Below are 12,246 nucleotides of genomic sequence, written 5' to 3'. Positions count from 1 at the left end.
TTTAACAGCAAATCCCTCTTAAAGGAAGAACGCCAAGAGGGACTTTTTGCCAGAGGCAGAAAACCTTTCTCCTTTGCTTCCAATCCATCACTTTATACAAGGGGTGTTTTAACAGGGACTAGCTAATAAAACCTTTTTGCTTTAAATTTGTTTTTCTTCCCAGGGGAACAGAAATTGGGCCATATACAGCCATTCTGTCTGGTGGACTGACTGTCCTAAAGACATCCCCTCCCTAAGCCCAGTTTCCTTTCAGGGTGACCCCCTCGCAGCATTGTCAGGCTAGGCTGGTGCAGTGCTTGGGGCTTAGTCCATCTCTCGTCTGGGTTGTATGTCTGTCTTCGTATCAGTGGGAGAACTACAGGGAGGCTGAAGAAACAGCCTGGTTAGCAGGGCACTCAGGCATTGGTGACACCGGCAGGGCCACCCTGGTCATGGGCAGGTTGTTTCTGCACAAGGCAGGTGACTTTGTGTGTGTGTGTGTGTGTGTGTGTGTGTGTGTGTGTGTGGTGGGGTCGAGGGAGGAATGGAGGGGGGTAAGGGTTTGTGGGTGTGCTTCCTTGCACCCTGGGCCGGGACTGTGTATTATATGAATTTTCTAAGGCTGCTATAACAAGCTACTACCAACTGGGTGACTTAAAACAACAGCAATCTATTCTCTCAGAGTTCTGGAGGCTAGCAGTCCAAATTCAAGATGTCAGCCAGGTTCCGAAGGCTCAGAGGGAGAATCTGGCCCATGACTCTCTCCCCGCTTCCGGTGGTTGCCTGGAATCCTTGGCATTCCTTGGCTTGTGGCAGCTCCAGTCTCTGCCTTGCTCCTCACATGATCTCTTCTCTGTGTGCGTGTTTCTTCTCTTTTTATAAAGACACTGGCCACATTGGACTTAGGGTCCAACCTAAGTCAGTATGATTTCATTTTAACTAACTACATCTTCAAAGAGCTTATTTCCAAACTAGATCACATTCTGAGGTTCCTGTTAAATATAAAAGTTGAAAAGGGATATTAGAAACATTGATGAGAGAGAAACATTGATCAGCTGTTTCTTTACATCAACCCGGAGGAGAAGACGCCTTTTCAAAATTTGCCATTGGTTCTGCCTGCTTGCCGCACTGTATCCTCTGCTTTTTCTCTCATTTGAACAAAGGTGTAATACGGGCTAGCAGGGCCCGGGTAACGTGGAAGCAGTCAGCTATGCAAGATCCATTAGTGTGCAAGCCTCCTCAACCAGGGACCCTGTCTGATGCCTTTTTGGGAACGGTCAGAGCTTGTATGGTAGATATTGAATTCTCAAAAATGTATATTGCAAAGACAGTAAAGGAGCTTTAAAATAAAACTTCTGATTCCCGCGGTTACACCAAACTTAAGAAACAAAAGCAAAGACAAAAAACAAGTGAGTAGTTCTTAACCCATTTCATTCCATATGTTTCTGCTTCTCTGGTGGTTTGGAAAACCCTCTTGGACTGTCATGGATTAAGTGAAGTAGGTTCTCTCTTATCACTGAGTCATACAGTGTTTCTCAAAGTGTGCTCCATGGAATATTAGCCCCATAAAAAGTGTTCAGGAGAAAAGGGCTTTGTGGTCAGATAAGACCAGAAAATTGTGCATTTGCTATTCTCTTCCTGGAGATAAGGCACACTGGCTCTGTAAGGGTTCTGACAAGTCCTGCAGCAGAGAAGCCTATTATACTTTGTTTAATCCAGTGCATCTCAAGTTAATTTGAACACAGACCCCCTCACCATCCCCCCACTTTTTTTTTGGTAAATGAATAACAACTAGTTAGTGTCTAAGAAATAATCTATGAGTTTACGGCAATACCACCCTGAACATGCCCGATCTCATCTGATCTCGGAAGCTAAGCAGGGTTGGGCCTGGTTAGTACTTGGATGGGAGAAATAATCTATGAGATCCACAGGAAAGTGGTCTAGAAGACTATAAATGTTGAAATTAGGCTCAAATTCAAAACTTAGATTCATTGACTTCAGACAAGCAACGGACCCTCTCTGAGCCTGAGATTCCTTATCTTCAATATGGCATTATAATGCCACTTGCTTTATTTTTATTTTTTAAAAGTATATTTTATTGATTTTTTTACAGAGAGGAAGGGAAAGGGATAGTGAGTTAGAAACATTGATGAGAGAGAAACATTGATCAGCTGTTTCTTTACACACCCCCTACTGGGGATGTGCCCACAACCAAAGTACATGCCCTTGACCGGAATCTAACTGGGACCCTTCAGTCCGTGGGCAGACATTCTATCCACTGAGCCGAACCAGTTAGGGTGCCACTTGCTTTATAGTAGGGGTGTCGAACTCAATCAGAGAAGGGTCCAAAATCTAAAATCCAGCCTAAATCGTGGGCCGAATGGTTTACTGAACAGTCATAAACTGACAATGTCATAAACTGACAGCGGAGTGCAGTGATGACAGCGCGGTGCGGGCCACATTGCAAGGCCTGGCGGGCTGAATTTGGCCCGAGGGCCTTGTGTTTGACACATGTGCTTTATAGGATTAACTGAAATTGTGTAGATAAAGTGCTTAGCACGGGGCTTGGGTATAATAACCACTGAATACATTAAGCATGTATTATTATATTATTTTTTATTTCTATTATTGTACATCCCTATGACTTCTTACATCATGTCTAGAGATCATTTGGAGGAAATGCCAATCTTGATTCTAGCCAAGTGGATGAAGTTCGCAGCACTGTTGTCCTTCATACAAACCTACTCTGGTAAGAAAGTCAGGGGCATTTTTCTCAGCTTCTCGGAACTCTGGAGATTGACATTTGCCAAATCCAGTCCTCCCGAAACCTGGGGATTCTCTTTCACCGGCCAATCAGTTGTGATTTCTCAGGCTCCTCATAAACCAGTTATGTTCACCTGAAAGGAAAATTAAACCCAAAGTGGCAAATGAGGTTCTCCATGTCTAAAGGCATTTCCTAGTTACTGGCTTCCCTCTGACCGCGTGGGGCCAGGGCAGGAGGGAGACAGCGTGGAACAGATCTAGGGGAAGTGACTGAAAAATCCCCGGGTCCTAGGAGCACTCACCTGTCCTTTCCGGATGCAGGTGCCACAGTAGACGTCACAGAGTCCGCTGATGACTTGGCTAAAGCAAAGCGCCGCTTCGACCACGCCGATCCCTAGGAGGATGGAGAACAAGACCACGTTCCACAGGACGATGTGCTCAGGCTTTTGGCACGTGGCCCAGCTGGGCTGGTTGAACAGGTAGCTGCCCCTGCCAGGGGAGACGAGAAAATGAGCCTTGCTTTGAGAGACAGCGAAGGGAGGGAGGTGTTACTGACTAGCCCGGGAGAGGCACTGGTCTAACACGGGAGATGACAAAGTGCCAGGGTCTTCATGGTTCTCATCTTCATAAAGATAGAAGTTTTGTTATTGCTTCTTGGTGGGAAGGCTGAGCAGACCCTTTCCCTCTGACAACCCAGTTTCTCAGCAAGGCATGTGGATGTAGAGATAGCTGCACAAGACAGCATATGAAGAAGCGGGAAACCCTGGGCTACAAGATTTTAAGGGCTGCCATAAGGTCTCAGAGGCAGTGGAAGGTGTCTCAAGACACCTAAGAGCTTGGGTGTGAAAGTCCCACAGAACCAGGCCCTAACTCCAGCTTCCTCATTAAAAAGTTCTACATAAGTTTCCTAAATGTAGGTCAAGGCATCCTAAATGTTTTTGTACATCAGATTCCTTATGTGCAAAGTGGTGTTAAAAATGACCACAAGGCGCCGAAACTGGTTTGGCTCAGTGGATAGAGTGTCAGCCTGCAGACTGAAAGGTCCCAGGTTCAATTCCAGTCAAGGACATGTATGCTGGTTGCCGGCACATCCCCAGTAGGGGGTGTGCAAGAGGCAGCTGATGGATGATTCTCTCTCATCGATGTTTCTAACTCTCTATCCCTCTCTCTTCTTCTCTGTAAAAAAAGAAAAAAAAATTAATAAAATATATATTATAAAAAAATGACCACAAGGCCTTGGCCTAATGGCTCAGTTGGTTAGAGCATCATCCCAATTTGCCACAGTTGTGGGTTCAATCCCTGGTCAAGGCACACACAGGAATCAACCAGTGAATGCATGAATAATTGGAACAATAAATCGATGTACATCTTCCCTATCTCTCTTTAAAAAATAAAAATTAAAAATGGCACCAATACCATGGAGTGATTGTGGGGATGAGATTAGGCGTTAGCACATTGCCTGCCATGCAATAGGCATTATGGTTTAGTTATATCCTAGAAAGGGGGAGACTGGGGATGTAGAGTAGCTGGAGAAGGCTTCATAGAGAAAGCTGGAGTCACCTGGCCTTGAAGGAGACAGCAGCAGAGAGGAAAGCAATTAATTATAAAGAGAAATAGAATGTGAGCAAAAACTGTAAGGGGAATTTGGACTCACAGTGTACTAGTTGGATAAAGAGAAAGTGGAATAGGTTTTCAGGCCATATTTCATAGAGCTGTATATTACTTGACATTCCTGTCTTTATTTCTACCTTTACCCATATTCATACACGTATCTGTTGAGTTTCCAAAATTAAACTTACATTTAAGTTTCTTTAAACATAAACATTTCCTGGCCTTATCAGCATCTTTACATTTTACAAAAACCCTTTTGGCTAATCTATGGCAAAGGCTTGAAGGGCAAAGTGGAACTGGGATACTGTTGCTTCCTAAACCTGGTCAGGAGTTTCCCAGGTGTGACTCGAAATCAGCCCCTACAGAGGGTGGTTAGGGAGAAGGCACGTTTCATAAGCAAGGGAATTTAGTTACAATACTTATATGGCTACAAGATGAGTAGTTTTCCATACCCACCCACCTGCCAGCATCTTAAAAGTTTTTATAGAGAGGCCCTCACTGGATTCAGTCACGTACAGCCTCCATATCACATTGCTCTCTCCAGGCTGTATCCTTGGAACAGCTTCTGGGAGTGGGGAAGGCAAGTGAATGGGGATCTCAAGGACGGGGAGGGGCTGAGGAGCCTCCAATTGCCCAGGTCCAGCTTGACTGTCAATGGGCAATCACGTCTTCTGGGTGAGCTCCCCCAACAGGTATTTGTTGGAGGTAGATGGTGTTGGACAATGGTCAGCAAACTGCGGCTCGTGAGCCACATGCGGCTCTTTGGCCCCTTGAGTGTGGCTCTTCCACAAAATACCACGTGTGGGCGCACACGAACAGTGCGATTGAAACTTCGTGGCCCATGCGCAGAAGTCGGTTTTCGGTTCTCAAAAGAAATTTCAATCGTTGTACTGTTGCTATTTGGCTCTTTACTGGTGTTGGAGATTGGGAACAGGGTGATACAGACTAGGTGAAAAGCAATGCACATTCAAGATATAGTCAGGAGAGAATTGACAAGATCTGGTAATGGATTGAACATGGGAAGTTAAAGGGAGAAGAATCTAAGATAATTCACAGCTTTTAGGTGACAATTACTAGGATGGGATGACCAATAGGAGATTTGAGGATATAGAATTTATGACATATTCATATTGAAATACTATGTGTTCAAGAGAAAATTTCAAGGAGGTAATTAGGTTTTTGGGTCAAGAACTCAGAAGGCTGAAACTTAAGATAGACATTTTGGGATTATTTACATGGATAGGTGGATGATTGTGAAAGCCATGGGGATGGATGAGACCTGCCAGGGAGAGAACGTGAAATGAAAAGAGAAACAGGGTCTTTCTCAATCAATTGATGTTGAGTTTCTTTCTGTATCCCTTCAGGAAAATAAATGTGCATCACAATCACAGGGTCCAGACATTACAGGTAATTTGTGTAATTCCAAACTTGGTAATTATCTTCCCAGTTTGATTGTGAATTACTTGCCGATAGTCAAGTTGTCTCATCCTTCCTTTGCACTCCCTTCTCTTTTCACAGTGCCTAGAAAGTACTAAGCAGACCCTCAGCACATACTCAGTTGAGTTTAATAACTGAGGCTAATGAAATCAGGTATTAATTATATTGAATATCTTGGGTGGACTGCTTAATTCATGGGCTCTTCTCCCTTTGGCCAATCACCTCCTAGAGATTATAGATTTGGAAGCAGGTGTGGAGAGAGAAACACGACACTAGGTTTGGATGAAAGTACCTGGTCCCTTGGCCAATACTGAGAGCACATACTCTTTGTGGCCATCAGCTGTATCGTCATTAGATGTTAGACACTGACCCCAGACCATGAATGCTACTCACTCCAGGCTGTCATTCCTGAAAGGGTAGGTGTAGTTTCCACTGCCTGTGTCACAGAAGGGGCCACTGAGCAAACCCAGTGAAGAAATGACCACACAGTACACAGCCCCCATCATGCCCTGTATGGCCAGAAGCACAGGCAACAGCATCTGCAATGGAACAGAGTCAGAAATTCAGTACAGCAATGGCAAGGACGGTGGGTGGGAAGCCAGCTTTTTATAATGCAGCCCCTGAGTTTTCTGGCAAATCGCAAAGGATCCAAATCTTTTCTTGCAGATGCTAGGTCAGGTCGGTGTCCTTGTTTTGCTTCCCAAGTGTACAAAATGAGTGCTGGAGGTAAGATGCCCTCTGTCCATTGATCTACTCCAGTTACAATTCTAAAGAATGAAATGATCCACTACTATTTGGTATCCTGCTGCTCGGTGTTCAGTACGTGTTTGGTGTATGGTTAAGTGAGTAAATGAAGAATCATTTTTCTAAAGCCCGAGTCAGTGACCAATTGAAGGGCTGTGCTATGTACAAACTCCATAAATATCTGTTGACTGGGTGGATGGGTGAGGGAGTGTCATAGTGAGGCAAGTGTCGAGGGAAGGTGGCATATTAGCACTTTAATGAATTGGGGCGAAGCTGATGAACTTGTTTGCTTCAAAGCATGAGCTTTTATTCATGACACATCCATGTTGTGTCCCTCTCACCACAGGGAATAAGGCAGGGGGACAGCGGGAGCAGAAAGGAACGACTCAGGGAGCTCCTTGGAGATGGTCCTCAGGCGACATGGGGCTAAGATCTCTGCGGACAGTCTGATTGGAAGCTGTATGGGTTGGGGCAGGGACTTTTGAAGCAGAAAAGAGAAATGAGATGATGTGTAAACTAGGAACCTAAAAGCAATAGACAGCTTGCTGTGATCAGGGACAAGATCAAGAACAAGAAATAAACTCATAACGGAAGAACTTATAGAGTGGCAGCTTTTGTTCTTCACAGGACATTTTGAGAGAATTCCTGTGAAAGTGTTTCTGAGAGTGCAATCTCCCACGTCCCTTCTTGCTTGAATCCCATTTCTGCGATGTGTTACCCCATTGGCTACCAGGGGATAGGAAAGTTAAAGGATGTGAGGGTCCTGGACCTCCCCACAGACAGACAGGCAGACAGATAGAAGTGCAAACAACCAAATGTTAGCAGATTGGTCTACCAGAGCTTTGTGTTCAATGCAAATGACTCTCGTCACATATTTTCTAGGTTCGTTTTTCCTGGGATCTCTTTTGGCCAGAGCCCTGCATAATATCACTATGTTCCAAAGGGGCATTGGTCTAAAAGCACATGGCCTAGGGAATAAGCCCTTTGGGGGAGGGGTGGGTAGGTAGGAGGTTAAACATTCTGTAGAATCCACAGAACTTACCCCACATCTGTGGACATAGCAGCCTAATCCACCTCCTCTCAACAGCATTAGTGCTGGCACCATAACCTGTGGCAACAATATAAATGAAAATTCAAACTCTTGTAATGAAGGGAAGATTACCCTTTTGGAACAAGGTTTTGATTGTGTCTCTAGCTATTAAAAATGTCCAATGATTCCTCGTTGCCTGTGGAATACGACACAGGCCCTGACTTGGTGTATACGAGCCCTTTGTGGCTTCACTTCTCCTCCATCATTCAGACCTCCTGACACACCAGTTTACGGCCTCCTGGGATAGACCCAGGACTTTCCTGCCGCGGGGCCTTGAATAGGCCTTTCCCCCTTGGCCATCAGGTAGACTCCTCTTCACCCTCAAAGGGTCCGTTTAGAAACTGTCTCCTGTGGTAGGCTGAAAAATGCCCCTCTCCAAACCCTAAAGGTATCTTCACTTCCTAATCCTGGGGCCTGTGAATAGTACCTTCTATGACTAACGATATGGTTAAATTGGGGTCTCACTAGGAGTTTACCATGGGTGAGGCCTATATACGATCATATGAAGGGAGAGTTTTGAGAGACCAGCACACAGAGGAGAAGGCATAGGAAGAGGCTGTGAAGATGGAGTGATGGAACCACAAGTCAAGGAATGCCAGCAGCCACCAGAAAAGGCAGGGAGTGGATTTCCCCTAGAGCACAGAACATGGGGTGGTGCCAACACATTTCATGAGAACTCTGGCTTTAAGAACTGTGGGGGAATACATTTCTGATGTTTCAAGCCACCAGGTTTGTGGTAATTGATTCTAGCAGCTGTGAGACACCACATCCACATGCCCTCTTTGTAGTTACGACCTCCCCCCACCCCCTTTCCACCACTCTGTCCTGTTGCCCTGAGCACACTGCATCCTCCTCTTCCCCCTGGGCTCTGGGCTCTGAGCTCTGGGGGGCAGCAGCTCTTGCCCCAGTGCCAGACACAGAGCCAGACCCAATGACATGGTGGTAAAATTTGTGTTTTTTGTTTGTTTTTAACATATTTTATTGATTTTTACAGAGAGGAAGAGAAAGGGATAGAGAGTTGGAAACATTGATGAGAGAGAATCATCGATCAGCTGTCTCTTGCACACCTCCTACTGGGGATGTGCCCGCAACCAAGGTACATGCCCTTGACCGGAATCAAACCTGGGACCTTTCAGTCCACAGGCTGACACTCTATCCACTGAGCCAAACCGGTTTTGGCATGGTGGTAAAATTTGTGATGAGGCTTCATAACCCTAGGTATAAGGATGGTTTGACCTCTCCTTGCTCCAATTGTCTTATGGCTGACATTGAATGGGCACTAGCCACAAGCCAGACTTGACCCTCTACATGATCTCATACAGTGCTCACTATCACTGTAGGAGATGGTTATTATTGATATCCCCATTTTACAGAGACTTCAGAGAGATGCGGTACTGTGCCTAACATCTCACAGCTCAAGTACACCCTCTTCTCTCCAACCCCATGGCCACTGCCCTAGTTTGCCCTAGAGCTGGGCCCATAGGAAGACATAGAGTGGCACTAAAGACTGACTAGAACAATAAGGAAGAAAAAGAAAAGGCAGAGAGAAAGAGAGAGAGAGAGAGAGAGAGAGAGAGAGAGAGAGAGAGAGAGAGAGAGAGAGAGATTGGCTTTCTGTTTTTCACTTTATGCAACAATTTTCCCAGGAGATCTGGAAGGTTTTGTTGGAAAGCAGAGCCAGGGGTTGGACCAGCCCGCTGGTGTTAAGGGGTGCTGTGGAGACAGGGTGTCGGGTCCCTGATTGAGCTGGGCTCCCTGTTTTCCTCCTGATCAGAGAATGCTTCCCCTTTGAGTCATTCTCCTCAAATACAGGTTCTGAGATTCTGCTTTCAGGAAACCCAGGTCTCAAGCTGCTCAATTCCTTTCAATAGTCACTGTACCCGCTCATTTGTATTTTGAGGGAAGTTGGGCGCTGATGTTCCTATGTGTTCTACAGTTGAAGAGAGTGAGTTTAGGAACTTGCCTGGTGACGGAGCTGAGAAATGTGAACCTATCCTGCAGAAAGAAGCAGTGAAGGTCAGAGGCAGGAGACAGGCACTGGGTGGACCCACAGAGAAGGTGGAGGAGCTGGGAATCCGAGCCAGGAAAGGGGACAGCTCTCATTTCACTGGCTGCCGGGATTGGGGACACTCTGCAGACACGGTCTCATTTAGTGTCTCCACCCTGTTGTGGATGGTGTGGATTTTCCTTTCACTGCAGCTCAGGGAGGTTGCCCAGCAGGCCCAGGGCAGACTCATCATCTGAGCAGGGCCGGTTAGACTCCTGCATCTGCGCTGGCCCATAAGGAAGGGCTCTGAGCTGAGAATAGACAACCTTGGCCCAGGAATTGCTGGTTTTGATGTTCTCTTGTGCAGGGAGGGGTGGGTGGTCAGTGGATGCAACTTGAGACATCACTGCATCTAATACTGTGGGGGGAGAAGGAGCAGGAAGGGAGACGGTCACCTTTTTCTGAGGCTTCCTTTTGCCCAGGTATTCATTCATTTATGGAACACTTAGTGCCTGGCACTGGGGCCTCGAATAATTAAATGATCTTTTCAAAAGGGACTACTGGGAGAGGAGGAGCCAAACAAAAACAAAGGCGGAAAGGAAGGAAAACACACAATGTCTACTTCAGGGGCTAACAAAGTACAACCTGTGGGCTAATCCAGCAAGTTGCCTGCTTAATGAATAAAGTTTTATTGCAATATAGCCACACCCATTTGCTTACACATTGCCTATGGCTGTGTTTGTCCTATGATGACAGAGCCTGAGTCGTTGAAACAAGAAACCACATTGCTTGCAAAGCTGGAAATATTTACCACCTGGCTTTTCACTAAAAAAGTTTGCTAATCCCATAATTTTGTGTAGGGAAGCCTGGATGAGAGTGACATAATTTATATTTCAAGGTGATCATCTTAAAACCAGATGAACTTGACAAATACTCAGTTATTGAGCTTTTTATAAAGTGTATCTTTCATGCAATTAGCAGCCACATATTAAGCTCTAGTCTCAGTCAGCACTTTGCTAGGTAGGTTCTCAGTGGGCAAAGGTTAACAAGATTTGGACTCTATTCTGGAGGAGCTCACAGCCCAATGCGGGAAGCAGGGACATAAAAAGATGCTTGCAGCATGATATGTTGGGAAAACGCGGAAACTGTTTATGTATCCTGTGTTGTGGGTACAGAGGAGGAGCAGCCAGCCATGCTCCGGGACCCAGGAAAGGTGGCATGAAGAGGAGACAATTGCTCTGTGAGTTGCTGGGTGTTAAGGGGAACCCTTCGAGAGGTAAGTTAGCTAAAACCTCATTCTTTTTGTTGCTGTTGTTAATCTTCACCCGAAGATATTTTCCCATTGATTTTTAGAGAGAATGGAAGTGAGGGGGAGAGACACAGAGAGAGAAACATCGATGTGAGAGAGACATATTCATTGGTTGCCTCCCACATGTGTCCTGACCAGGGCTGGAGATCGAACCTGCACCTGAGGTATGTGCCCTTGACCAGAATCAAACCCGGGACCCTTCAGTCCATGGGATGACGCTCTATCCACTGAGCAAACTGGCTAGGGCTAACCCTCATTCTTACCAAGAGTCCAGCTCCAAGAAAGCCGTGGAAAAACCAGACCAAGTCTGTGATCTTGGCAGGCTCCAGCACCTGCCCATTGGGAAAGTACAGCAGAAGGTTGGCAATGATGGCAGCGATGGCCAAGGGCAACAGCAGCATGCCGGTGTACCTGGAGCCCGTCTCAGAGCACATGGTGGCTCCTCCCTGGAAGAGAGAGAGAGAGCAACCAGGAACCTGCCGCTCCAGCCACTGCACCTGGACAGAGGGCACCACCGCAGAGCCCCAAGAGCAGGTGCCACGCCCACCTTCCCACCTTCTCCACTGGTAGGTGGTGTGACCTGGAAGGCACGTCATCTTTCTGAGGCTCAGTGTCCTCTGCAAAGCAGAGAAAAATATCGACCTCCTAGATCACATGTGTCAAACACAAGGCCCGCGGGCCAAATCCAGCCCGCCAGGCCTTGCAATGTGGCCCGCACCGCGCTGTCGTCACTGCACTCCGCTGTCAGTTTATGACATTGTCAGTTTATGACTGTTCAGAAAACCATTCGGCCCGCGATTTAGGCTGGATTTTAGATTTTGGACCCTTCTCTGATTGAGTTCGACACCCCTATCCTAGATGGTCAGGTATGGACCAAAGGAAGTAAAATCAATGTGAAAACTGCTGGCTCATACTAGATGTCCCATAGGTTTCCTTAAAGGACTGGTGGTAGGGTGGGTAGGGGAGGGGGGCGGGACTGAGGTCCTATTTAGGAAATTACTGGTATCCTGTTCTGGTTCTTTCATCCACGACAGGACTAATTCCCATAGTGATTATGAACTAGATCTGGGGTCTAAACCCTGGCTCCCCTACACAGCAGCTGTGTGACCTTGGGCAAGGTATTTAACCTCTCTCACCTCAATTTCCTCATCTGTAAAATGGGGTTAACAATAGTCCTCCTCTTGTGGGATCAGTGAGAAGATGAAAATAAGATAATATATTCAAATATTCTCATACAAGGCTCTCAGTGCATGGTAGCTGGAGAGTAAAGAACCAGGGGACTTGGAATCATCTCATTTCATTTATGTAGAAAACGTCATTTTCCAC

At 46.2% G+C, this 12,246-nt stretch overlaps 1 protein-coding gene across 1 annotated transcript; it reads right to left on the bottom strand.

Annotated features, from left to right (window-relative positions):
* Positions 1-2,855: 2,855 nt before the first annotated feature.
* LOC311627625 (transmembrane 4 L6 family member 1-like) lies at positions 2,856-11,354 on the bottom strand (the record flags this gene model as incomplete). Its single annotated transcript, XM_084894113.1, has 5 exons — positions 2,856-2,876; positions 3,045-3,231; positions 6,184-6,329; positions 7,577-7,642; positions 11,184-11,354. The coding sequence occupies 5 exons, from the start codon at positions 11,352-11,354 to the stop codon at positions 2,856-2,858; spliced, it is 591 nt and encodes a 196-aa protein (XP_084750239.1).
* Positions 11,355-12,246: the final 892 nt, after the last annotated feature.

This window comes from Pipistrellus hanaki, assembly GCF_964339955.1.
Source record: "Pipistrellus hanaki genome assembly, chromosome: 9".
Classification (NCBI taxonomy): domain Eukaryota; kingdom Metazoa; phylum Chordata; class Mammalia; order Chiroptera; family Vespertilionidae; genus Pipistrellus; species Pipistrellus hanaki.
The sequence above is the reverse complement of the archived record's forward strand: the minus strand, read 5'-3'. Positions and strand labels throughout refer to the sequence as shown.